General features: G+C 39.2%; 4 protein-coding genes across 4 annotated transcripts; 3 read left to right on the top strand and 1 right to left on the bottom strand.

The window, feature by feature from the left end:
• Nucleotides 1-1,485: 1,485 nt before the first annotated feature.
• LOC143564202 (large ribosomal subunit protein eL18y-like) lies at nucleotides 1,486-3,286 on the top strand. Its single transcript, XM_077051553.1, has 4 exons — nucleotides 1,486-1,614; nucleotides 1,700-1,828; nucleotides 2,692-2,874; nucleotides 2,975-3,286. Exons 2-4 carry the CDS (start codon nucleotides 1,766-1,768, stop codon nucleotides 3,128-3,130), a joined length of 402 nt encoding a protein of 133 aa, XP_076907668.1. The 5' UTR covers nucleotides 1,486-1,614; nucleotides 1,700-1,765; the 3' UTR covers nucleotides 3,131-3,286.
• A 3,420-nt stretch (nucleotides 3,287-6,706) lies between these two features.
• LOC143564201 (uncharacterized) lies at nucleotides 6,707-7,880 on the bottom strand. The gene is made up of 3 exons (XM_077051552.1): nucleotides 7,437-7,880; nucleotides 7,302-7,350; nucleotides 6,707-7,221 (listed from the first exon to the last, which is right to left on the bottom strand). Exons 1-3 carry the CDS (start codon nucleotides 7,850-7,852, stop codon nucleotides 6,928-6,930), a joined length of 759 nt encoding a protein of 252 aa, XP_076907667.1. The 5' UTR covers nucleotides 7,853-7,880; the 3' UTR covers nucleotides 6,707-6,927.
• A 1,876-nt stretch (nucleotides 7,881-9,756) lies between these two features.
• LOC143564209 (uncharacterized) lies at nucleotides 9,757-10,281 on the top strand. The gene has a single exon (XM_077051558.1). It carries the CDS (start codon nucleotides 9,757-9,759, stop codon nucleotides 10,279-10,281), a length of 525 nt encoding a protein of 174 aa, XP_076907673.1.
• Nucleotides 10,282-23,864: 13,583 nt separating this feature from the next.
• Nucleotides 23,865-25,541, top strand: LOC143564217 (large ribosomal subunit protein eL19x-like). The gene is made up of 5 exons (XM_077051563.1): nucleotides 23,865-24,024; nucleotides 24,560-24,682; nucleotides 24,777-25,090; nucleotides 25,183-25,247; nucleotides 25,350-25,541. Exons 1-5 carry the CDS (start codon nucleotides 23,913-23,915, stop codon nucleotides 25,372-25,374), a joined length of 639 nt encoding a protein of 212 aa, XP_076907678.1. The 5' UTR covers nucleotides 23,865-23,912; the 3' UTR covers nucleotides 25,375-25,541.
• The last annotated feature ends 2,296 nt before the right edge of the window (nucleotides 25,542-27,837 follow it).

Raw genomic sequence — 27,837 nt, 5'->3', positions numbered from 1 at the left:
TGATGATATGTGCAACACATCGGACATGAAAAAAATCCCCGAAACAAGGTGGTGAATATTTAATGATAAATTTTTCAGCCGCCTTAGTATTGTTTGAAGCGTTGTTAAACGAAATCGAAAATATTTTATTTCTCAAGTTGTAAGTCGTTATAACTTCATCAAGTAATTCAAACAATTTTTCGGCGGTACGTGGGAACGGGAAGTTTTCAAAAGCGATGGTGCGTTTCATCAATTGCCATGTCACCGGATCAACCCAATGAGCGGTGACACATATGTATGATTCGGGCAACCCGTGTGGTGCCGACCAAACATCGGTAGTTAAACTAACCATGGCTTCTAAAGAATGAAAAGACTCGATTAACTCTTTTTTAGCACACTCCCACAACCTGATACAATGACGTCTTAAGGTAGCACGACTTACATGTGTGTATCTTGGTTGTAGAGTTTCACGAATCAACGACGTCAACTCCGGGTCATCAAAGTGGTTAAACGGCAAACCTCGTTGAATAACGAACTTTGTCATTCTATCTTGAACTTGAGTCGTATTGTAACGAAATAGTGTACCATCTTTACCCAAGTCAATTTGATCGGTCGTGCCAATCCCTTTCAACGCCTTGCAATATGGCTTCTCGACGTGCTTTCTCAAAGTAGAGTTGGAATCGTGCTTTAATATTGAACCACATAGTTTGCAACGAGCCTTTTGATAACCTTCGTCATCCACATCAAATCCCAATTCTTCCATATGTCTTGGTTGCGGTTATGGTTGACTACCGTAACAACCCTTGGGTCCTCCGTAACAGGAACGGGGGCAACAAAAGCACTCTTCTTAGCCTTCTTGTTAGTTTTTTTGATGGGTGCCATAATAATATTTAGTTGGATGGTCGGGTAAAGGAACGGGTTTGCTAAAGGAGTAGTATTTTAGTTTGTTTTTGAGTTTGGTGGTGAAACAAGTGGTGGAAACAAGTTATATATAGGTTTGGGCATCAAAAACCGGTTCCAACGGCTAGTTTGACTTTTGTTTGACCCTTCAAAAAAAACCCGTCGGAACCGGTTTTTCCAGGTACGAACCGAACCGGTTCCAATTAAGAACCGGGTAGGAACCGGGTTGGAATTGATACTGACATACAAATAGGAGAACCGGGTACGATTTTCGGGTACAAAAATACCCAAACCGGGTATTGTACCAACCGGGTTGGAACTGGAACCGGTTCCGGTTCGGTTCCACCAGTTAGGTTCCGGAACCGGTTTTTTTGTGCACGTCTATCTCTAGAGCCGGGTTTCTGCAATACAGTCGCTTAATAAGTTGGGCCATCCAACAACCCAATTGGCCCTCTAGCCAGCCCATCATTTGTCAATATACACACCTCTTCTCTTCTCTCCTTATTTCATAAACCTTAGGTTTTCATTTCTTTCCTCTTACTAGCCTCCGCAGCCGTAGTCGTCATGGTATCGTTCATTCACAGGAACCCTAGTTTCCATATTAATTCCTTCACTGCTAATCCGCTTTTTGTTTGATGATGATAGGGTGTCGATCTCATTGCCGGAGGTAAGAGCAAGCGAACCAAAAGAACCGCCCCTAGATCCGATGATATCTACCTCAAGCTTCTCGTCAAGGTACCAATGCACATCTCAATTATCATCAATTAATTCATAAATGCAAGTAACAGTAGTTTCAAATATCGTGTTTAATTGTAATCAGCTTTATCGGTTTTTGGTGAGGAGAACTGGAAGCAACTTCAATGCTGTCATATTGAAGAGGCTCTTCATGAGCAAAGTCAATAAGCCTCCGATTTCACTTTCTCGCCTCATTCGTTACATGTCTGCCAAGGTTTTTGTTTTAATTTTTTTCATATAACCTGGATATTATTATTATTATTATTATTATGATTATTATCTCTGGCAGTTATGCAAAATAGTTATTGTAACAGTTTGATTAAATTATGTTTATTAAATTTTTAAATATGAAACACTGTTTATAATGTGGTGTGAAAAGCTCAAAAGTTTGGATATCGACCGATATCTGTAATTTAAATAATGTTCAGAATATGTTTAAATAGCACTTTAACACTAACAATTCAATATACTTTCATACTATTATCAAATTAGACTCTTGCAACTTGCAAAACGCTAACAATATTATCAAGTAGGAACTGATTGAGACTCAAAACACTAACTAAGACTTAAACATTGATGTCCATAATATCAGTGTATATTTTGACTGATACTTTGACTGGTATTTCACATGAAAACCGCTACTGAGATACCATTGGTATTGATTGCATAAGTTGGAACTCTTCTTTTCAAGTTTAATGCACACCAACGTTTTAGTTTTTTCAATCAAAATGACGTGAATGTGATTTTTTTTTGTCAAGAGTTTAATTTTATAATTGGAATTAATTTTTGCTTGTTAATAATAGTTGAAAAGTAACTGTTTGATCTGCAAAGTATGCTACATTGTTGTTGGAACAGATTGAATACAGTGAATGTCTGTCTGCCTTGTGATTTCAAAACACTGAATTTTAAGGTTTTCGGTTTCTATGATTTAGTGTTACTGTCATTTAAATTATTGTTGCAACACTTACTTTGAAGTTTCATCAATAGTAATGCTGTGAATGTAATTTGTCATCTGAACTGTTTGCATCTTCCTGTAGCATGATTCTGATTTTGATGATTTTGTTTTTGCTTAATTAGGATGACAAGATTGCTGTGGTTGTGGGAACCGTTACCGATGATGTTAGGGTGCATGAAATCCCATGCCTCAAGGTTGCCGCACTGAGGTTCACCGAGACTGCAAGGGCGAGGATCGAGAAGGCTGGCGGCGAGTGTTTGACCTTTGACCAGCTGGCTCTTCGAGCCCCTCTTGGCCAGAACACAGTATGTGTTTTTTTCCATTTATATTATTTTAAAATTATAATGGCAAATTGGGTTTTTGTAATATGAAAAATTGTATTGGCAAATTGGTTGTGTGATGCAGGTTCTTTTAAGAGGTCCAAAGAGCCGCGAAGCACTTAAGCATATGGGTGACGCTCCTGGTGTACCACACAGTCACACCAAGCCCTATGTGAGGTCAAAGGGAAGGAAGTTTGAGAAGGCCAGAGGTAGAAGGAACAGCAGGGGATTTAGAAACTAAGTTATTGTTTCTTAAGTTTTATTTCCCAGATTTCAATTATTTTGGTTTTGATCATGAGACTTTTAGTTGTTTGCATACTTATGAAAGTTTTGTTGTTGACAATTGACATCCATTTTTCTTTTGGCAATGAATTTGGAGATTTGGACTTTTGGTTTAGGCTGCTATTATTTTATAAAAATATTGGAATGATTAAATATCTTAATGTTATTGCTATTTTGTTCATGTAAAGTCTTCAATACAAAAAAAATTTGAAGTTTAGAATTGAATAGTTGAATGAACAAAATTGTTTATGCAATTGTGTAATCCATTTGCTTAACTAATTTGCTTTTTGGTTCTAGAATGGAATATCATAATAAGTCTTACAGGCTCAAGATGTTACTTAATGCACATCTTGAGGTTATAAACTTTTAGAAGACTTGTATGTAAGATAGGACGACGTATAAGTTGCCAAAGCTTATTTGGCTGTAGCCCTAATATATCAAAACCTTATGTATGTAGCCTCAAGCTTCCATTTTCTGAACCTAAATGCCTCATAGGGCTGCCTAACATTGTTTAAAGCCTAGGTCAGTTTTTGGTCGTTTAGTTAGGCATCTCCATATGTTGTTATAGTCTATAGATGTTAGTACAACATTAATGCTAGGATATAGGTTGGGCCTTTAGTTTTCAAGTTGATGAAAAACCTCATCTTTTAGTAGTGTATCCATTTACTAAACAGACTTATTGGCTATTGCAATGCTTATCGGGTTAAGTACAACTAACCAGAACTTGTTAATAAGTCGCATACGTGGTTGTTTCTCTTTTGGCTTCTTTTTGTTGATAAAGATGTTCACAACTTCATCATCCCCCCCCCCCCCCCCCCCAAACCAATTCTTCAAGACCGGCCATCGTTTTCTCCAACCCACCACCAATTTATGTACTATTGAGAGTTTGAGATCTAAATGCTCCACTATAAATTTCACTAGAACCATTATATTGGATGCGGACCATGCTACTTGAAACCTGCAAGCCTTCAAGTCTAAGCATACATAACATTTACAATTTTGCAGAGTTTTAATTTACATGCAATATATTTTTATACAATATATAACTATTGTTATATACATACAACTATGATAGTAATAACCAATACGTTATATATGTAAAATTACAATTACATATATAAAACTAGTCAAGAAATATAAATAAGCCGAACTCGAGCTTTTCTAATACATCTTGAAACGAGCTAAGCTTGACCTCAAATTCTCTTAAGTTAAATGAACCGAGCTTAAACTTAGGCGAGCTCAAATTCAGCTCCTATACGTGTTAAGAATTTCCTTTTTTTTTCTTTCTTTCTTCGAAGTAGTGTGGTTAAGAAATTTAGGCCAGGCACATGTTTGTCATAAATGTTTTATCATTTATGTATCATATTCATAAAGGACTGATTTGCAATTAAAACTGTAGGGTCTATAATGTACGTATTCAAAATTCAAGGCCAGGCATATGTTTCTCGTAATTAGAGGCGTATGTTTCTTCAAACCAGTCCCTTATCTTTAGTAATATATAAATCCTGCCCGAAATTTCTGTTTCGTCTTTATAATTCATAATAAACCAAAAGGAACATAATCATGCACATTACTTAGGACAACATATCATGACCCCCTCAACATGTTTGTTAATATTGTTGTCACTCTATGTCACAGCCTACGCTAGGATTAACCCTTTAATACACCCGGCACAAACCAAACCACGAACGGGGCTAGTGAGTCCCGACGTGGTTGCAAAGGCATGTGAACCATCTCAAGAGAAGGCTTTATGAGTTTCTGTCCTCAAGTCACAAGCCATTGGTGATGTGAAAGATTTAAAACAGGCGGCTTATGTGGCCATCCGGACGGCAGAAGGGGAGGCGGTGACCACGTCAGAAATGATAAAGGCGGCGCGAAGGAAGGAAGAGAATAAAGATGTGGTGGAGGATGGAATAGAAGAGGAGACGTTGGCGGATTGTGCTATGAACTACATTAGCATAGTGGAGATTCTGGCGGATGCTGCGAGTGCGTTGATGACGGGGCCAGAGGGTGATGTGAAGGTTGAGATGAATGCGGCGTTGACGACGACGGAGACGTGTGAAAGGAGCATTGCTGGTGGGAGGAAGAGTCCCATGGTAGAGGAAGTGGCTAAAAAGAATGAAAATGTTAGGAAGTTTTGTTCGAACGCGTTGAGCGTTTATAACGTCTATGCAACACGACATTGATATTTGTTATTTTTGAAAAGTCAGGATTGGTGTCTGATTTATAGAAAGAGAAAGCCTTCCAATAGAAAAATAGAGTAATTTGGTCATCAGGATTATAAAACTACGAAATATTCAGGGATTATTTTTATATATTGATAGACCATGATACAACTCGTTTGAGGTATAAGATGTAACAAAATTACAAGATAACGAGGTAATGATAAAACGTCAACGCTATCTTAAGATTCAAACTAAGGATAGAATAACGACTAATTATTGATAATATTAACTTTTATATAACTTATTACGGATGATTATATTACATGTGACATGAGTCTTCGAATGCCACTTTTAGTGACAATACAAGAAAACTAGTTATTGGGGGCTTCTAGGGTTCTATTTCTAGTTTTCTACGCTAAATTTAACCAAGTTTGTAGTGCGATTACGAGAGGCTAACAAGATCAAAATGAACAGCAAGCTAGCAACAAGACAACATACTAATATCAATACAAACAATGCCATTAGTTTAGAATTCAATGGCTCATTTGTAAATGCCTTTTCTTTTGTAACTCTGTGATCATAGTTGTCTTTATGATTTTTATCCAAAATTGTCTGGTCTTCCTTCATGTTTTCTTCAATCTTGTGGTTACTGATCTTTGCCTCTGGTGTCGGTTCCTCTAATGCAGAGGAGAAACCGACACCCGAGCCTAGACCATCATTTACTGTAATATCCTCATTGTCTTCATTCTCTTTAACATATTCAACATATGGGGTTCCATCTTTCTTGACCAACTCATGGTCAATAATAATCTCTTCTTTGACTTGCACATCGGTTTTTCAATCTTGTTACTGATCTCTGCTTCTGGTGTCAGTTCCTCCCGTCAGTTCCTCCCGCATAAAGGAGGAACTGACACTAGATTCTAGCTCAGTTTTTACTTCAACATCTTCCACACCGTTTTCATTTTCTTTAACAAATTCAATAGGTGGAATCTCATCTTTCTTAACCAATTCATGATCGGTAATTATCTCAACTTTGACTTGCTCAATTGTTTCTTCAGTTTCGTGATTACCAATATTTGCTTCTGGTGTCAGTTCCTTCTCTTCTGGTGTCAGTTCCTCCTGTATAGGGAAGGAACTAACACCATAACGTACATCAACTTCAACTATACCGTCTTCATTAACAGTTTCAACATGTGGGATTTCATCTTTCTTGACCAACTCATGGTCTATAATCGTATCTACGTTGTCTTGCATAGTTGTTTCTTCTATCTTTTGGATAGTGATCTTTGATTCTGGACAGGAGGAAGCGTCACCAGAAGTAACCTCAACTTTTACTATAACATCTTCTTCGTTGTCTTGTTCTTCATTACCATATTTAACATGCGGGATTTCATCCTTTTCATCTTTCTTCATCACTTTCCTTGATGCGTTATCCGTCTCTTCAACTTTAACTGCTTCATCTTCTATAATCACTTGTTCTTCGACTTCTTGCGCTCTTTCTTCATCGTCCCCTTCTTTATTTACCGATCGACTTTCTTCATCTTCTTCCGTTACAACTTCATGGACAATCTGATCTGCATAACCTGTTTCATCATTCAAGTCCTTCACAATTATCCAGAACAATTTCATCATGAAGGCTGTCTTCTACTTTAACCTGATTCACACAACCATCTTCCATTACTGCTGCTGATGTTTCCTCCATGAACACTGTTTCTTGATGATCTTCACCATCTTCAATTGCTTCATATTCCTCAACCGACATGACAGCTTCATCCGAAACCGATAAATTTGCATCAACTTGTTCATCATTTTCATTACCACCACCATCATCTCTCTCTAAACATGTGTTTTCTTGATCTTTGATATCCATTTCATGTTTTTTGTCCTAATATTAAACAAATTAATAGTCCATAATCCAAATTGAGATAGCCATACATATATAATGTTACATATAATTAACCATACCAGAGTCAAACTTTGAATGTTTTCAGTCTTGTTTGTAACCTCATCACTGCTTCAGTTTCAATACAAACTATCAAACCAGTTTTATATTTAAAAGAATTTAAGACATAATTAATATTCATTCATAACAACAACAACCTTGGAGCATCTAGGGACGGTGACCTGTTCTTCTTCTTCTTCATATTATCCGATGATGATCTTCGACTTTGACGTCTATTTTTGAAAGCTAAAGCTGATACAATAGTTGCAGTGATCAAAGCTCCACCGACCAACACAATACCTCCTATCCCAAGCCCACCGGCCCCGATATTAAACGCTACTGGCAGGGTTTTCTTGTTGTTGTTTTTCTTGTTGTCGTCGTCTTCATGTTTACGAGGAATCTCTTCCATATTATTCCAAGAACTGTGGGTGAATCTTGTTGAGTTGTTGAGACTTAGAAAGTGGTGTTTTTGTTGTTGTTGGGATGGAGGTGTTTGTTGGATTAGATATATGGTTCGAGAGATGCTATGGAGGAAGAGGATAAATGCTTTTAGAAGACACGACAAGTGTGTCATGTATATCTTGGCTCTTGTTTAAAGACAAAATTACTCTACTAGTTGAAACAATATTTATATTCATCACCTCAGCTCACTCACCCACCCACCTCAAATAATAAATATGAAAACAGAAATAATACAATGTATTAACAAATTTGTTAATAGGTAACTTAGAACGAGTGCTATCAGCATAAAATCACGCGTAGTCAAAACTTTTTATTATTGAACGTTTTACTTCACGTGACGTCCAATCAGTTTTATAGAGTTTTGCAAAAAATTTACATAGTCAAAACTTTTCTCAAAACTCTACAACGATATTGTAAAAATTTTTATTCTTTAATATAAATAAAAAACTTTAATCGACTAAACACTCCCCCTCCAACCTTGTTTACACAATGTTCACAACCAAAACACCGTCGGGGGGGGGGGGGGGGTCCCGACGTTTTGGCTCAAAACGCCGCTCACAACTTCTCGACTACGCCCGGTCTAAGTGAATTGCTAGTCCGGTATTCGATATTGCGGACTCATGGATTGTAGTCCATTAAGAAAAAACTTGGTTTTCTACTAACCATCTATTTAAAAAAAAACATACGTGCTATATATTATTAGAAGAACTAGTGATAGTTTTTATGAGTATTTACGTATTTTGATGTATTTATTTTATTCTTTTAATAAAAAATAAATTACCAAGTTTTTATGAGTATTTACATATTTTGGGGTGCCTTAATAGAATTCAATAATATATATGATGGCTTGGGATTTAAGTAAATAACTAAATACACAAACACTTATGCAGTTATGCGGGTATCTACATACCTGTATGTTATATAAGATGTCACATTTGAAGAAAACGAAGTATTTGAGAAGTCAAAGTAGTTGGATTGGAAAATAATAAAAATTTATTAGAAATGACAAAAGCATGGAAGTTGATTACAGTATTAAAACTAAAGGGTGGCCGACTGGCCGGTTGTTTCTTTCTTTTTCTTTTTTCCTATTGCCTATCGTTTTCCATCTCTATTATATGATAGTCTAAGTCTCCTCAAAATTTAAGCTGTATTTGCCTTTTTATTCTGCCTTTCAGAAGTTACTGATTTTTTTTTCGTATGGTTTGATTTAACTACTTATTTCTTTTTATTAGAAAAATAATTTAATTAAGACATTTAATAAAATTACTCATACCAAAAATATTAAAAATGTCATCTTATATTCGTTAACTACGGCTTTGATGTATATTCAAACAACGAAATACAAGGAGAGCATTTTTGGTATTTGGAAAAGTATAACTATGTCACTAAAAAAATCCAAAAAAATATTTATAGATTTTAGGTAAATTTTCGAATTTTTATAAAAGGTGCGAGAAAAAACCAAGTTTATTAGGCATGATAAAAACTTGACAATATAAGATTTTATATAAATCCGAATACACCATTAATTACAACATATTTATTTTTATATTTATCGATATGACTTTTATACACCCGAGCCGTATACGTATTTTTATTTATGTTTTGATATACATGATATCACATGAGACTTACTTTGGTATAAATCTTATACCTAGACATAGATAAAAATAGACATATCGAAACAAAAAATTAAAATTTATATGAAACATATTAAAACTTCTAGAAAGAAAACACATAGGAACCGTGTGTTTCTAGCGATAGTAAGAGATTAAGAGGCGTAAACTTCTCCTAACCAGTCTCTTATCTTTAGTAATTTATAAATCCGGCCTCATATTTTATCTCCATCTTTATAACTCCACACCCCATTCCAATTCCAATACTTTTTCATAATCCACAAGAAACCAAAAACAACATAATCAACCACGTTACATTCCACAACAAATCATGACTCTCTTAACATGTTTTTTCATCCTCTTGTCTCTATATGTCACATCCGCGGCCCGAATTCACCCTTCGATGCACCCGGCGTTACACCATCCACGAATCTTGCTTTCAAATCCTGAAGTGGTGGATAAGGCATGTGCACAAGCTCCCGAGAAAGATTTATGTGTTTCAACACTCAAGGTCCAAACCATTAGCGACGTGAACGAATTGAAACAAGCGGCATTGGTGGCAATCCAGAGCGCCACAAATGAGGCAACCGCCACGTCAGAATTGATAAAGGCGGCGCGAAAGAGAGAGGAGAATAAAGAAGTGGTGGAAGATGGGATAGAAGAGGAGACATTGGCGGATTGTAACATGAGTTACATTAGCCTAGTGGAAATTATGGGGAAGGCTGCTCGTGCTTTGTCGGCTGGGCCGGAAACCGAGGTGTTGGCTAATGTAAAGGCGGCAATGACGACGGCGGAGACGTGTGAGAAGAGTATTGCTGGTGGGAGGAAGAGTCCCATGGTGGAGGAAGTGGCTAAAAAGAATGAAAATGTTAGGAAGTTATGCTCAAATGCTTTGAGTGTTTATAATGTCTATGCACCAGGAAAGTGACTTTTGTTATGTATTTTATTAAGCATAATTTGTGAATATTGTAATTGTAACTTATATAGGGGTTATTGATCCATAGTGTATTTAAGTGTAATATGATTTTGGTTTGAAATGCATCGTAAAAAGATTGCAATTTAATGTACACATTTATAGATTTTTATTTATATCTAATTAACATGTACTGTGTTTCTTGTAGATATAATATAATTTGACAATCTGTTTTTAAATATTTCCTATGGTTGTTACTTGATAGATTTATCATGATTATTTCCAAGAAAGAAAATGACTTTTGTAACGTGGTTCTAGTAGGTTAATTTGGTGTATTTGTATAAAAAAATATCTTATAAAAAGTAAGAAAATTGAGTTTGAAGTTATGTGAGTCAATGGAAAAATGCAACTCTTTATGAAAAGTTGTATAGTGAACCTCTCTTATCACTTGTTTAGAAACCACATTCGAGAGAAAGGGAGAAACGACTGATGACATAGAGGCGGGTAAAGGCATCAATGGCAACGATGATGAGAGACTGTAGGCGACCTTTGACGAATGTTTGATGGTCAAGTGGTGGCTGTGATCGAGGTAACTTTTGAACATGTAATGAATTTAACATGGTCCGTCGCGACCGACTGACCAACTAAATGACCATTTTTATATAAATATTAAAATAAAAATCATTCTATATATATAAAAATAGTAATATAGTACAAATATATCAGTGAGTTATGAGTTACTAACGTGGATAGCATCATCAACAATATATTTACATTTTTCGAGTAGGTAGGTTATGCGGAGGATTTGGTTCTTGGTAATACGTGAACGTCTCTGATTTATTCACATTTCTTTTTCTATACTTGGGACACATGGAACGCTTTAAAACATCATGGGTTCCACCTCCACACATCAAACCTTAATTTAACGATTTTCTCAAAACATGTCATAAAAAAATAAATTTTATTAATAGTATACTTGAAATAAAAGATATTCTGGGATGTCACACTGAACAAAGAAACATAAACGTGTACTTATAAAACAAACAAACAATAAAATCAATACTAAACAAACAATGAATTGCATTGGTAAAATAACAACATGATGATTGGATTGATGATTCTAATAACCTTCCTTAGGTAAAGACTCTTGACCGGGGTTGTATATAAATGGGCCTACTGACGACAAACAATATCCATCGCGGTTGAGGTGACGAGAAAATGTAAGACGAGCACCAGTAAGTCCTCCATTGGTATTTTCCGGAACCTTGCAACTAGTCCATGGTGAGTTTTCAAGGAAAGCCTTGCACTCGGTTATTTCCCATGTAGCGTCTTTTAGTAGCTCCAATAGTGGCATCTTGGCTAAGAAGTAACCCTTTTCGTCAGCTGGACAACTCGAGAACGAATATGATGTTGATCCGTATCCGTTCTTAGGCACGGTCAAGCAAGTAACTTTCATTGTAGCTCCTGTTTATATTGATAAATAATAATTTAAACATGTAATACCCATTAATTAAAAGTAATTAAAAACAAACCACACATGCAAACCATCAAGCTTAATTTTTAGGTTTCCATTTAAATTAAAATATAAATAAAACCTTAATGAAAGTCTCATGACAAAAATGTTCCTGGTGATCTTTAAGCAAATATTAAGTATATGGCGTAAATATTAGAAAAAATGGCAACTGAAAATTTCGGTTTTGGTTCGGTTAGGGTTTAAAACCGAACCAAATTGATTCTACAACTATAGTTTGTTTACATTACTCCTATTTTATTAATTTCCTGAACATACCTTGGAGTGGGATGAGCTTGGAACCACATTTACAATAAATAAGGCCTTGGACGGCTATGTTCTTTGGGTGCTTAAGCACCTCGGGTAGCAATGGCTTTTCGGGCTTTGGTATCATTGGCATTGTAGGTAATTTAGGATTGCTCTTTTCGTAGGCGTCGTGTTTCTCTGTTGGCAGTGTAGGTTTTGTTGGTAGCTTAGGATAACTCTTTTCATAGACACCATGTTCTTCTTTTGGTAGTACGGGCTTTGCTGGTAACTTAGGAGTGTTCTTCTCATAGGTGTCATGATCTTCTTTTGGTATCACGGGTTTTGTCGGAAACTTAGCATCGCTCTTCTCATAAGACACATGTTCATCTTTTGGCATCATGGGTTTAGTTGGTATCTTAGGATCAACCTTCTCGTAGCTTACACGCTCCCCTTTTGGGATCAACGGTTTTGTTGGTATCTTAGGACCTGGTTTTTTATAGGCGTCGTGCTCTGCTGGTGTATCAGTCTTCAGTGGCACATATTGTCACACCCCGGTCGTAATGGCGGAAAACCGAGGCGTGGCGACTAGGTCGTGATTGATTGAGCACAATAGTATAAAAGTCTAAATGCATAAACATAACCAAACTGTCAAATATTACATCATCCAGGTAACATGAAACAAATTGTTTTAATACAAAATATCAAGTTTCCAAACAACTCCTAGCCTAGCCTTCATCTCTCTAAGGCCTCTATCAGCTATTAGCTACTTCCTGCTTCATTTCCTGAAAACATGTAATAAAACGTCAACTACAAAAAGTAGATGAGTGAATTCATAGGTTAACTAATACTGTAGTGATAAGCCCTACACAAGCATACTAGGCTAAGTTGTAGGGGTTTATATATAGGGTGTACCATCGGCTAACCCACCACTCCTACAACTTATCCTACTATGCTTGGTATGCTTATCATCTCAACTGAATCTGCAAGAGTTTCGTATAAAGATTCCAATTATTGTTTCCATGCATGCAGGAGGAACGGTATCAAGGATATATGTATAAGATACCCAAGAATCATATGTAACCATGCCATGATGAAAAATGATAATGATGCATAATGATCACACAAGACCTGACATCGACCCCACACAAGACCACACTATGCTACTTGATTTCCTTGATGGTAACCCAAATCGATCACTTTGGGTACCATGAGAGAATTCTAAAGCGTACTTTAGTATCTCTTGGATTTCCTAATCGATCACTTAGGAGATCCTTCGGATCCTTAATCGAACACTTAAAAGATCCTTCGGATTCTTAATCGAACACTTAAGAACCCCATAGGTCACGTGTATTCTAAATCGATCACTTTAGAATCCCACATCTAGTGACGGCCTGTCTACCAATCGACCACTTGGAGATCAAACCTATGCACTATTGTGACCTATATTGCCACTGTTCACACGATCACAAGACTGACCAATGAATAATGTGTTTTCATGATAAAGTATAACGGGTACATGACTTTGATTTCCAAACGTCTAATGTTCCCTAAACGCTGAGTGATTCCCATATTTACTCCTGAATATTTGATTATGCATACACAACTTCCGAGAAAGTTAAGGTACGCGTAACCTGCCATGATTACTTGTTTTCCCAATGTTCATTGTTTGCAAAAGATTTGTCAAGTGTTTATGATAAGTAATGTTTGAATAAATGGGTTTTGTCAAAACGTGTACATTTACCATGTTTTCACCCCCAATGATTTGAAAGGCTTTAAAAGAAAAATGGGGGCTATGAACTCACCTTGTTGACTAGGTGTGGTTGCTAGGGCGGTCGGGTGCTGTCAAACGTCGATCCTCTAAGTCTAGACAAGGACATAATAAGTTAACAACGCAGTTTAAGTCTAAGAGTGTAAGCCTTACACGATCTCGAGCAAAAACTAGGTTTTAAAGACGAAACAGCTTGGTTCTGACCTGATTCGATCGAATAGGAACACATTCGATCGAATCGAAACACATTCGATCGAATAGACACACATTCGATCGAATAGACACACATTCGATCGAATAGAAACACATTCGATCGAATAGACACACATTCGATCGAATAGAAACACATTCGATCGAATAGACACTCATTCGATCGAATAGACAGACGTTCGATCGAATACGAAGCTCGTTCGGTCGAATGAGTTGGAGACCATTCGGTTGCTTTCCTATTCGGTCGACTGGACTGGTTCGATCGACACATTCGATCGAATGAACTGATTCGATCGACTGGTTCGATCGACTGGACTGATTCGATCGACTGGTTCGATCGAATGAGTCTGATTCGACTCCTTCAAGCTGGGCGACGGAGATACCCACGGGTTTTCCAGATTTTCCAGATTTTTGACCCAAAATCGAAGTTTTTGACATGGAAATGCTCGGGATTGAAAGGGGTATCGATTCCTAGTACTTTTAAACACAAAAGCTTGCATTTTGACACCAAAAATGACGGTTTTTGACCAAGAACACACTTGACACAAAAGTCGGAGTTTTTGCTCGATTCGGGGCGGGTTTTGGTTGTAAAAACGTATGATTTTCAAGAAGATCTTACCGACAACAACGATAAACAGATTGGTGGACTCGAATCTTAGATTGGATGACTTTCTCTCACTACTCTCTCTCTAGAAGTGGGAGTGTTTGGGTGGGAAGTGTTGGTGGAAATGAAAGAGATGGTGTAAGAATACTTGATTTTCCGCTTAAATACTCGGGTGACTCGGGTTCGGGTTTAGGCTACCGACGGGTCAAGACTAGTCGAGTTCATAAGTTTTTAAACAAACTAAAACTTTTTCAGCAAAACTTTTATAAACCATTTTCCGAATAATTATTTAAAATCTTTTTTTTTTTTTTTTTTTTTTTTTTTTTTTTAAATAAGAACATTTTATTTTTCAAAAGCATAAAAATTAATATTTTCCAGGCGTAAATGTCGTTTTATAAAATAAACATTTCAAATGATAAAAGCAGATTTCTCCAATGATATGGGTTCCGAACTTATCGTCCAGAACCCCAAGGTGTATAGTTTCCGATGATTCCTTGATTTTTGTCTACCAGTCAAATTCCAGGGCGTTACATCCTCCCCAACTTAGGGGAATTTCGTCCCGAAATTTAGCTTTTTAGTATACTTGATGCATCGATGATTAAGATTACATGATCCCATGATGACCACTATGCGCCACCACTTCTAATATTCGTCTCAGGCACCACCCAAATCAAGCCGAAGGGGCTTATATATAGGGTGTACCAGCGGCTAACCCACCACTCCTTCAACCTTACTTGGGTGTTTCCTTCGACTCCTATTAGATCAATGACACACAGGACGACACACTATTTTCCACTACAAGGCATCATCCTCAAGCTTTACATCAGACATACTCATTTCGGATTGAAGGGGTTTATATATAGGGTGTACCAGCGGCTAACCCACCACTCCTTCAATCTTCCGCGAATATTACCCTCGGTAATTCTTGAATTCAATGTCTCACAGCTGCCACGCTAACTATAAGTCCCTAATTCCAGGTTTCGCTTCAGACATATTCAACTCGTGCCGAAGAGGTTTATATATAGGGTGTACCAGCGGCTAACCCACCACTTCTTCAACCTTTGTCGAATATTTCTCTACACGAACCTTGAGTTCACGACTTCTAGTTACACAATAGCATATTGCTTATACACGTATACACCTGTGACCTTGATGTAATTATATTCCGGACTATAATTACGAGCTCACCTTGTATCAATGTATAAGCTCTATTGTGTGCGGCTAGAAAATTTGACACGACACCACACACATACACACAACCATGCTCCATGAATGCAAGAATGAATGACAAATTTTTGGCTTAAATAATGTATAAATTTCCCCAAAATTCATATGATTGAGTAGATATGACTTGTGCTCCCAGCATGAGCCCTGAGTAGCCAAATTTGTGGATGCAAATAAAAGAATACTTATAAGCATAATAAGGCAACACGATATTCATTGAATAACACAATTATTTGATACATGCTGCAAATGTTATATTGACTTCTAGACAATAGATTACAAGAATAGAGACTAAGAGAACAGATGAGGGTATTTCTCCTTCATTTGATCTTCGCGTTCCCATGTAAACTCGGGTCCGCGTTTGTTATTCCATCGAACATTCACAAGCGGTATGCGGCTACGCTTGGTCTTCTTGACCTCGCGATCCAAGATTTCGACGGGTTCTTCAACAAAAAGCAGATTGTCGTTAATTCGAACCTCGTCGACGGGAATGAGAAGGGCCTCGTCAACAAGACACTTCTTTAACTGCGAAACATGAAAAACATTGTGAACTCTACCGAGTTCCGGCGGCAGCTCAAGACGATAGGCAACTGGTCCGATCCTTTCAAGGATTTTGAATGGTCCAACATACCTAGGAGCGAACTTTCCCTTCTTCCCGAAACGGACTACGCCCTTCCAGGGGGAAACTTTCAGCAGAACACGGTCACCAACTTGAAACTCGAGTGGCTTGCGTCGTTTGTCTGCGTAGTACTTATGCCGACAACGGGCGTCTTTGAGTCGCTGTTGAATGATAGCGATTTGATCGGTTGTTTCCTGTATTAGTTCCGGGCCGATGATCTGTGAATCCCCGGTCTCGGACCAACACAAGGGTGAGCGACACTTGCGACCGTAAAGAGCTTCAAACGGCGCGCATTTAATAGAAGAGTGGTAACTATTGTTGTAAGAAAATTCTGCCAGCGGCAGATGAGCTTCCCAACTATTACCGAATTCAAGGATACAAGCTCTCAACATGTCCTCTAGGGTTTTTATGGTCCTCTCGCTCTGCCCATCAGTTTCTGGATGATAGGAAGAGCTAAGCTTCACACTTGTCCCAAAGGCCTTTTGCAAAGATTTCCAGAACCTGGAAGAAAAACTGCTGTCGCGATCAGACGTAATGCCCTTAGGCACACCATGACGGGAAACGATCTCACGAATGTATATCCGCGCCAACTTTTCCGTAGTGTAGTCCTCACGAACCGGGATAAAGTGAGCGGATTTAGTTAGAATGTCCACAATAACCCAAATTGAGTCATGACCGCTAGGCGTCCGCGGTAGCTTGGTGATGAAATCCATAGCTAACTCTTCCCACTTCCACTGAGGAATAATAGGTTGCTGAAGCAGCCCAGACGGCCTTCGATGCTCTGTCTTGACTCGCGAACAAGTCAAACATCTCATCACGTATAAAGCGATGTCTTTCTTCATCCCGGGCCACCAATAATGAGGTTTAAGATCTTGATACATTTTGCTGCTGCCGGGATGAATCGAGTATCTGGACTTGTGGGCTTCACTTAGAATAAGCGTTCGAAGAGGCTCAGAGTTTGGGATCCATGCTCGATCAAGAAAATAGAGGATGCCGTCCAACTTGGTTTCGAATTTCTGTTCGGCTCCACACGACAAAACGCCCTTGAGATCTCCATTCACAAGCGCCTGATTCTGAGCTTCGCGAATTAAGGAGGGAAGATTGGATTGAATTCGAATAGAGTGCAGCTGGGTCCTTTCTTTACGACTCAATGCGTCAGCCACCACATTAGCCTTTCCCGGGTGGTAGCGGATTTCACAATCGTAATCGCTGAGAAGTTCGACCCAGCGTCGCTGCCTCATGTTCAACTCTTTCTGATGGAGGATGTGCTGTAAGCTCTTGTGGTCGGTATAGATGACACACTTCGTGCCGTACAGGTAGTGTCTCCAGATTTTTAAGGCAAACACCACAGCACCCAACTCGAGGTCATGCGTGGCGTAGTTCTTTTCGTGCACCTTGAGTTGTCGAGAAGCGTAAGCGATGACCTTCCCTCGTTGCATTAAAACGCAACCGAGGCCTTGATTTGAAGCATCGCAATAAACGGTAAAGTCATCGTCACCTTCCGGAAGCGATAGAATCGGTGCACGGCAAAGTTTATTCTTCAGAGTTTGGAAGGCTTCCTCTTGATCTCGTCCCCACACGAAGGGTTCTCCCTTCTGAGTCAGAGTGGTCAAAGGCAAGGCAATCCTGGAGAAGTTTGAGATAAATCGGCGGTAGTAACCAGCCAATCCAAGAAATGAACGGATTTCGGTAGGTGTTTTAGGCGCTACCCAATTTCTGATGGCTTCTACCTTGGCAGGGTCGACGTGTATGCCGTCGACATTGATAACATGTCCCAAGAATTGAACTTCCTTTAGCCAAAATTCGCACTTGGAGAGCTTGGCATATAGTTGTTCCTTCCTGAGAAGCTCCAAAATAAGCCTGAGATGAAGCTCATGATCGGTCCTCGAACGAGAATAAATGAGAATATCGTCTATGAAAACAATGACAAACTGGTCGAGATATGGACGGCAAACGCGATTCATCAGATCCATGAAAATGGCGGGGGCATTGGTCATTCCAAAAGGCATAACCATGAACTCGTAATGACCGTAACGAGTTCGGAACGCAGTTTTCGGGATATCCTCTTCCAGAACACGCAATTGATGGTAACCAGAACGCAGATCGATCTTAGAGAAAAACGTAGCACCCTGAAGCTGATCAAAGAGATCATCAATTCTCGGTAACGGGTACCGGTTTTTGATGGTCAGTTTATTAAGCTCCCGATAGTCAATGCACATACGGAAAGTCCCATCCTTCTTTTTGACGAAGAGTACTGGGGCTCCCCATGGAGACGAGCTAGGGCGAATGAATCCCTTGCCAAGAAGTTCTTGAAGCTGATTCGATAATTCTTGAAGTTCCAGCGGAGCTAGACGATAAGGAGACTTAGCAACAGGGAGAGCACCAGGAATAAGATCGATACGAAATTCCACCTGCCTGCTAGGAGGAAGTCCAGGCAGCTCATCGGGAAAAACATCAGAAAATTCACGCACGACAGGGAAGTCCTGCAGTCTCTTGACTTTGGATTCCTTGAGAGTAACACGGGCTAGAAATGCGGGATACTTCTTTTGAAGGTACCGACTGGCTTTTAAGCAAGAAACGATTCTTAGGCATCCACCCGACCTATCCCCTTGAATGGTTAGAATTTCACCAGAAGACAGAGGGATACGAATAAGTTTCTCGGCGCAGATTACTTCCGCGCGATTGCTAGACAGCCAGTCCATTCCCACAACTAGATCGAAGCTTCCAAGACGAAAAGGTATAAGGTCAATACTGAACGATGTGGTGACAAGAGTAAGGGTGCAATATCGAATGACAGACCTCACTTGTGTGGACTCTCCACTAGCAAGTTCAACAACCAAGGCAGGTTCCAACTCGGAAATTTTTAATTTCAGCAAAGGAACCAATTCGCAAGAGACAAAACTCCTATCAGCTCCTGTATCAAATAGGACAGACACCCAATTGTTGTTAAGAGTAAACGTACCAGTAATAACATCGGGGTTTTGGCGTGCTTCGGCAGCTCCAATGGTGAAGGCCCTCCCGCGAGCCGGAGGAACGTTGGTGACGCGAGGGCATCGATTTCTGTAATGGTCCATCGCGCCACACTCGAAGCAGCCTCGAGCAGGGTTAGGCTGAGGGTTAGCATTCCCCACAGCCAATTGGTTGCCAGGACTCCTGCAGCGCTCCACCAGGTGTCCGAATCGTCCACAATTTGTGCACTTGCGGCACAACTCACTTGTTGGGTGATGATAAGAACATAAGTTGCACTTGGGATGCGGCCCAGTATATTCCTTTCTCGGTCTTCCCTGAACTGTTGCGGCTGAAACGGGGGCCATGGAGTTGATAGGCGTAGCACCAGTGATCGCAGTTAAGTAGGTCGCTTTCCGCTTCCTATTGTTCCCCTTTTTCGCTTTCCCATCGGAAAATTTGCCCTTATCCTGATGCAAAACACCGGACCTGAGCTGTTCCCTGGTCAAACGGGCAGTGAGATCGATCACTGCCTTAAGTGTAGTGGGGTCAACTGCAACCGCAATGCCCCTCATAGAGTCCGGAAGACCGCTGATGTATTGCTCGACAGCGCGTGAAGCTGGGGTAACCATGTGGGGCACCAATAGGGAGAGTTCATGAAATCTCTCCGTGTACTTCATGTGATCGGCGCCCTTCATCGTGTGCGCCCTAAACTCAGCCTCCAATTTCTGGAGTTCGGTTCTCGGAACGAACTCCTGCGTGACTAGCTCAACAAACTCGGCCCAGGGCAAGGCTAAGACCGCGTCTCGCCCCCTGGTTCTAATCTCGATATTCCACCACGTGAGAGCCCGTTTGTGGAACATACTCGCCGCGAATTTGACCCTGAGTTCATCCGGGCAAGAGCACATGTTGAATGAAGCTTCGACTTTCTCGAACCACTGGAGAAGACCAGCAGCTCCCTCGGATCCATTAAAGCTCGTAGGCCCAGTGTTAGTAAAAGCCTTATAGAGCCTGTCGGCCTGAAGAGTAGGATTCGGTTCTGGGGCTTGTGGCGCACCCGAGGTTCCTTCTTGCCTTAGGTTGTTAACCAGACCCGGAAGAACTGCTGCAATTTGCTGCGCTATGATGGCAGCGAGGTCAGCAGGGTCAGCATTAACGGACGAGCGACGAGGAGGCATTCTGAAAAAGAAAAAGAACGCGCAAGAATGATACCGGGAATAAGAATAACAGGATAAGGAATAGCCAAAGAATACATCGCTACGATAGACACAATTAAAGATGCAGCACATAAGCACATAGCAAGCACATAAGTGTGGGCGTGTGATAGTGATGCATGAATTATCTAGAGTTAAGGGTCCTAGGTTATAGTCTAGGTCGGTTTCCTAATTCCCTATAACCATTGGCTCTGATACCAATCTGTCACACCCCGGTCGTAATGGCGGAAAACCGAGGCGTGGCGACTAGGTCGTGATTGATTGAGCACAATAGTATAAAAGTCTAAATGCATAAACATAACCAAACTGTCAAATATTACATCATCCAGGTAACATGAAACAAATTGTTTTAATACAAAATATCAAGTTTCCAAACAACTCCTAGCCTAGCCTTCATCTCTCTAAGGCCTCTATCAGCTATTAGCTACTTCCTGCTTCATTTCCTGAAAACATGTAATAAAACGTCAACTACAAAAAGTAGATGAGTGAATTCATAGGTTAACTAATACTGTAGTGATAAGCCCTACACAAGCATACTAGGCTAAGTTGTAGGGGTTTATATATAGGGTGTACCATCGGCTAACCCACCACTCCTACAACTTATCCTACTATGCTTGGTATGCTTATCATCTCAACTGAATCTGCAAGAGTTTCGTATAAAGATTCCAATTATTGTTTCCATGCATGCAGGAGGAACGGTATCAAGGATATATGTATAAGATACCCAAGAATCATATGTAACCATGCCATGATGAAAAATGATAATGATGCATAATGATCACACAAGACCTGACATCGACCCCACACAAGACCACACTATGCTACTTGATTTCCTTGATGGTAACCCAAATCGATCACTTTGGGTACCATGAGAGAATTCTAAAGCGTACTTTAGTATCTCTTGGATTTCCTAATCGATCACTTAGGAGATCCTTCGGATCCTTAATCGAACACTTAAAAGATCCTTCGGATTCTTAATCGAACACTTAAGAACCCCATAGGTCACGTGTATTCTAAATCGATCACTTTAGAATCCCACATCTAGTGACGGCCTGTCTACCAATCGACCACTTGGAGATCAAACCTATGCACTATTGTGACCTATATTGCCACTGTTCACACGATCACAAGACTGACCAATGAATAATGTGTTTTCATGATAAAGTATAACGGGTACATGACTTTGATTTCCAAACGTCTAATGTTCCCTAAACGCTGAGTGATTCCCATATTTACTCCTGAATATTTGATTATGCATACACAACTTCCGAGAAAGTTAAGGTACGCGTAACCTGCCATGATTACTTGTTTTCCCAATGTTCATTGTTTGCAAAAGATTTGTCAAGTGTTTATGATAAGTAATGTTTGAATAAATGGGTTTTGTCAAAACGTGTACATTTACCATGTTTTCACCCCCAATGATTTGAAAGGCTTTAAAAGAAAAATGGGGGCTATGAACTCACCTTGTTGACTAGGTGTGGTTGCTAGGGCGGTCGGGTGCTGTCAAACGTCGATCCTCTAAGTCTAGACAAGGACATAATAAGTTAACAACGCAGTTTAAGTCTAAGAGTGTAAGCCTTACACGATCTCGAGCAAAAACTAGGTTTTAAAGACGAAACAGCTTGGTTCTGACCTGATTCGATCGAATAGGAACACATTCGATCGAATCGAAACACATTCGATCGAATAGACACACATTCGATCGAATAGACACACATTCGATCGAATAGAAACACATTCGATCGAATAGACACACATTCGATCGAATAGAAACACATTCGATCGAATAGACACTCATTCGATCGAATAGACAGACGTTCGATCGAATACGAAGCTCGTTCGGTCGAATGAGTTGGAGACCATTCGGTTGCTTTCCTATTCGGTCGACTGGACTGGTTCGATCGACACATTCGATCGAATGAACTGATTCGATCGACTGGTTCGATCGACTGGACTGATTCGATCGACTGGTTCGATCGAATGAGTCTGATTCGACTCCTTCAAGCTGGGCGACGGAGATACCCACGGGTTTTCCAGATTTTCCAGATTTTTGACCCAAAATCGAAGTTTTTGACATGGAAATGCTCGGGATTGAAAGGGGTATCGATTCCTAGTACTTTTAAACACAAAAGCTTGCATTTTGACACCAAAAATGACGGTTTTTGACCAAGAACACACTTGACACAAAAGTCGGAGTTTTTGCTCGATTCGGGGCGGGTTTTGGTTGTAAAAACGTATGATTTTCAAGAAGATCTTACCGACAACAACGATAAACAGATTGGTGGACTCGAATCTTAGATTGGATGACTTTCTCTCACTACTCTCTCTCTAGAAGTGGGAGTGTTTGGGTGGGAAGTGTTGGTGGAAATGAAAGAGATGGTGTAAGAATACTTGATTTTCCGCTTAAATACTCGGGTGACTCGGGTTCGGGTTTAGGCTACCGACGGGTCAAGACTAGTCGAGTTCATAAGTTTTTAAACAAACTAAAACTTTTTCAGCAAAACTTTTATAAACCATTTTCCGAATAATTATTTAAAATCTTTTTTTTTTTTTTTTTTTTTTTTTTTTTTTAAATAAGAACATTTTATTTTTCAAAAGCATAAAAATTAATATTTTCCAGGCGTAAATGTCGTTTTATAAAATAAACATTTCAAATGATAAAAGCAGATTTCTCCAATGATATGGGTTCCGAACTTATCGTCCAGAACCCCAAGGTGTATAGTTTCCGATGATTCCTTGATTTTTGTCTACCAGTCAAATTCCAGGGCGTTACACATATCCCTCGGGCTGTGACTTTCCATAACTAGTATCAGCCGAAACAGACACAAGCATTGCAAACACCGCCAACAAAAGCACAACCAAACCAAACCATGTGGTATTCGCTTCCATCTTGTTGGTTATGTTTGGAGACTTCAAAACAAGAACAATGTTTATAGTGTGTTATAAATGCCTTACCTTAGTATCCTATTTATAGCCAATAGATATGCTATCTAAAGTGATCTATACAATTAAATCATTATTTAACAAACATTTAGCATTATTAATTCCCATGTATTTGGTAGGTGCAAACATAGTGGATGATTATTGGTTAGCACGATGCTAAAATAACAAATTGACTTGGATACTCTTATATGGGCTCTAATATGTTTTGGGCTTTTATATGGTCTTGTGTTTTAAGGCCCAAACATAGAATTTAGAAAAGCCCATAATAATAATGTAAACCCTAATAGATTCAGGGTGGGTGGGTAGGAGGTTAACAATCAGTGGTACCACAAACCCTAGGAGGCTCGGAACGAGACGAAGATATGGTGTCACTGAAGCTGCAGAAGAGGCTTGCCGCCAGTGTGCTCAAGTGCGGCAGAGGCAAGGTTTGGTTGGATCCAAATGAAGGAAATGAAATCTCCATGGCCAATTCACGTAAACACTACTTTCCGATTATGTATTCGTTTTGATTTTTAATTAATTACAGTCTTCGGTGATTGTTACTAGTATGATTTTGTATCTCAGATTGAATTCATATTATTAGTTGATTGAATCGATCCCTTTAGCTGTTTGAAGCTGTTTTTTAGCTTGTTTGGATCTAATGCACTGTTTATATGTCACAGTGTGATAATTAAACCTGGAATCTATTAACAATTATAATACATATTGTTTAATACTTTAGTTTAAATCTGTAGCTTAATCATAAGTTTAATCTTGTAATTGGAAGTTGTATGATATGTATTTTAAATGTTACTTTGGAGCCTGTGGCTAGAAATTGCTGGCTAAAGTTATTGTATTCAGTGTTTTTATGTTGAAAAATGATTAGCTTTTTTGTTTATGGTTAGAAGTTTATACTTTTGTTTGATGTGTAGGATATTAACTCAGTTTTGTAGACTCTAGATTTCTTGTATTTGCCTCTTTTTACCTAATGTCATATTAACTTTTTTGCTTTTTTTAACTATAAACACAGGTCAGAACATCCGAAAGCTGGTTAAGGATGGGTTTATCATCAGGAAGCCAACCAAGATTCACTCGCGATCTCGGGCTCGCCGCATGAAGGAAGCGAAAAGAAAGGGGCGTCACTCAGGATATGGTAAAAAGTTTCGGCCTGGTTGATATAAAAGAAACTATCTTGGAAGTCTAATCACTTTTCTAACTCTTAAGTATAATTTTGTAACATACTTTAGGTAAACGTAAGGGTACTCGTGAGGCTAGATTACCAACTAAGATATTGTGGATGAGGAGGATGAGAGTGTTGAGGCGGTTACTTCGCAAGTACCGTGAGGCAAAGAAGATCGACAAGCATATGTACCATGACATGTACATGAAGGTGAAGGGTAATGTGTTCAAGAACAAGCGTGTGCTCATGGAAAGTATTCACAAGTCTAAGGCTGAGAAGGCCCGTGAGAAGACACTATCAGACCAGTTTGAGGCCAAGCGTGCAAAGAACAAGGCTAGCAGGGAAAGGAAGTTGGCACGTAGAGAGGAACGTTTGGCTCAGGTTTGTTGCTTTTAACATTAGTTGTTTGATTTCTCAATGACTAATCTTTATACTTGCATTTTGATTTATTTTGTTTTTTTGGTTTTATGTAGGGCCCACAAGAGAGAGCACCGGCAGCTGCACCAGCGGCTGCTCCAGCATCACAGCCGGCTGCACAGTAAGTTTTAATGTTAATTATTTTCCCATGCCAAGGTTGGAATATTGGATTAAGAATTTGTGGTTTAGTAACATGTTTATGTTTGTTTGTTTTTTTTGGCAGGGCACCAAAGAAATCCAAGAAGTGAGGCAGGTGAAGAATATGTTGATGTTTTTGTTAGTTGTTTGGTTTACTTTTTTGACATGCTTGTTGCTGTTTTTGTTATCTTATAAAACACTTTTATTTAGACGTGGCTGCCTACTTGTAGTACTTTTGTTTAATGTTGGCTATACTTGTGGCACTTGCAGTAATTTTTGTTTTCTGATTTGTTTCATTATCACTTTTGTCTGTTGAGCATAAGGCCAAACTTGTTTACAACCTAAAGTTGGTTGTACAGTCAAACTTAAATCTGAATGTGCTTAAAACATAACTACATAAGCTTATCGTAACCAATTGTTTTTGTGTTTTTGATATGGTAATTGGTAAGGCTATGAAACAAGGCGTGGTTTTAACTATGGTAGACAAGAAGGCTACAAACTTGTAAAGATCATAGCATGCAAAGAATATTTTCTTTCATCTCACTTTCTCATCTATCTCATCAGTTCATTTGTGTTCTGATTCACTACCTGTATGTTGTGCTGATATCTAGTAATGGGGGTATCTCAGTTTTCAAGTATTGAAATACTTGAAACACAGGGTATACTCACATACAGGCCAAATAAGAGTTTACAGAACCCTTGCCACATTTATCCAGTCTTGGTCTAATGTGAATCCAACAAGTTGGTTTTTCAAAGCTAACTTTTACGAAGCCTGGTTGTAAATCAAAAGAGAGAGAGCGTTAACAAACAATGCAGACCCCACCAAGTTGGATACTGTTGTCCTGAGAACTTGAGAAGAGAGAACTTATGGTCGGCAAATCACCCCTGTGTAAAAGAATGAAAGTAGCCACCAACGACTACTTTGAAGCCAATGTTTTTAGGAGTATCACAAATAAAAAAGAAGGAAATCTCAAACGAAATCCAAAAAATCTCAAAAAATCCAAATGAAAATCAATTACAAGATAAATCCCCTCAAGTCTCGGTGAGCTTTTGGACACCTCCAAAAGCTACTATGGAAAGAATTGAAGGCACAAAATCTCTTACCAGGACCTTGCACAAACTATACAAATGGAATTGTGGAAGAATCTCTCAATGTGTGTTGAGTATTATTTTATAAATAGTGTTTTAAGTGTGTTGTTTGAGTTTAATCACTCTTAAAGGGGTTAGTTAGGATTAATCCGTATGTATGGGCCTTATGTCATGTATTTTGTTTTATAAAGTTAGTTAGCTTTTTCTTGCCTATAAAATCCCCTCACTTTATATATATTCTCTTAAGTGTATTACTAGTGAGTAAAAGGACGGTGTGACTAGTTTAGTAGAGGAAGGTACGCCACATAGAAGTACTATGTTTGTTACTTTGGTAATTTTTCTTATTTTATATTACATTTATTATATTTTCTTACCAGTACTCTATTTAGTCTATTTATTATATGAGATTTCTAATCTAATACATTGCTTCAATAACTCACTCATAAGTCATAACCACAACAATTTAACCTCATTTTTAGCACAAGCTGTTATCCAGTTCTATTATCTCACTCTGTTCATATTAGCATATTGAAGAGGTATATACCCGCCTTAACATCGAGCGAGGCGGGTCAACCCACAAGATATAGACAAGAGGCTTGAAATCAAGATATCATGAAGGCACAAAGCCAAAACCTATGCGCATGGCGCATACCACATATGCTCACGCGTATCACATGCTCACGTACCATATATGCTCACGCGTATCACATGCTCACGCACCATATATGCTCACGCATATCACATCTGCGCGTGACGCATCTCACATGCTCACGCATCATATATGCTTGCGCATATCACATCTGCGCGTGGCGCATCTGCGCGTGGCGCATATTACATATGCTTGCGCATATCACATCTGCGCATGAAACATCTGCGCGTGAGAATAAAGAGAAGACCTCGCGCATCCTCAGGATAGGCGCATATCACACATGCACATAATCAACCTCGTCCTTATCCAAATCAGGATAAGGACAACCTTGATTGTGCTCGTCAGACAACCTTCCAGAAGGTATCCTTTAAGGAATAAGAATATGCTGATGTTGACAGCTGCCAATGAAAGGTGGACAACTCAGCAAAACCCATGTGCTACCACGTGATTGCACATGGGTCAGGTGAAATACCTGGGTCAGAGAATAATCAATGAAAAAGCACCAGGTGTCCTAAGGACACGTGGCGCAAAGCAATAGGAGGAGGCCAAAAAGGCCCTAATGGGATCTGAGCCCAATCATTGGAAACCCTAACACTATAAATACCACACCACCTCCACAAGGGGAGGTAAGCAAGAAAATACATTCCAATTCCTTACTCACTCTCAGATTATTATTATCTTCTCCTACAATCTCTTATTCTCACACCTGAGGGTTACCCCAAAGAGGACCCCTCTGTCCCTTTCTGAGGGGTAAGTTCACGGTGCTGCTCGTTTTGTAGGTGGAAGAATTCATACTCCGGAGAACCATCGGTGAAATAGCATACTCATACCCGAG

This window comes from Bidens hawaiensis, unplaced genomic scaffold (assembly GCF_021521415.1).
Source record: "Bidens hawaiensis isolate Kalapana, Puna unplaced genomic scaffold, B.hawaiensis_p1.1 tig00021834_1, whole genome shotgun sequence".
NCBI lineage: Eukaryota > Viridiplantae > Streptophyta > Magnoliopsida > Asterales > Asteraceae > Bidens > Bidens hawaiensis.
Note: the sequence above shows the minus strand (reverse complement) of the source record. Positions and strands in the feature narration are given on the sequence as shown.

What these genes read in the sequence shown, in the direction of transcription:
- LOC143564217 (XM_077051563.1), top strand. Translation starts at nt 23,913, where the DNA reads ATGGTGTCACTGAAGCTGCAGAAGAGGCTTGCCGCCAGTGTGCTCAAG. An exon ending in AATCTCCATGGCCAATTCAC is followed by an intron (nt 24,025 to 24,559) that starts GTAAACACTACT and finishes CTATAAACACAG; the next exon opens with GTCAGAACATCCGAAAGCTG. An exon ending in GAGAGGAACGTTTGGCTCAG is followed by an intron (nt 25,091 to 25,182) that starts GTTTGTTGCTTT and finishes GGTTTTATGTAG; the next exon opens with GGCCCACAAGAGAGAGCACC.
- LOC143564209 (XM_077051558.1), top strand. Translation starts at nt 9,757, where the DNA reads ATGCACCCGGCGTTACACCATCCACGAATCTTGCTTTCAAATCCTGAA.
- LOC143564201 (XM_077051552.1), bottom strand. Translation starts at nt 7,852, where the DNA reads ATGACACACTTGTCGTGTCTTCTAAAAGCATTTATCCTCTTCCTCCAT. An exon ending in CCGTCCCTAGATGCTCCAAG is followed by an intron (nt 7,351 to 7,436) that starts GTTGTTGTTGTT and finishes TTGAAACTGAAG; the next exon opens with CAGTGATGAGGTTACAAACA. An exon ending in ACATTCAAAGTTTGACTCTG is followed by an intron (nt 7,222 to 7,301) that starts GTATGGTTAATT and finishes GTTTAATATTAG; the next exon opens with GACAAAAAACATGAAATGGA.
- LOC143564202 (XM_077051553.1), top strand. Translation starts at nt 1,766, where the DNA reads ATGAGCAAAGTCAATAAGCCTCCGATTTCACTTTCTCGCCTCATTCGT. An exon ending in TTCGTTACATGTCTGCCAAG is followed by an intron (nt 1,829 to 2,691) that starts GTTTTTGTTTTA and finishes TTGCTTAATTAG; the next exon opens with GATGACAAGATTGCTGTGGT. An exon ending in CCCCTCTTGGCCAGAACACA is followed by an intron (nt 2,875 to 2,974) that starts GTATGTGTTTTT and finishes TGTGTGATGCAG; the next exon opens with GTTCTTTTAAGAGGTCCAAA.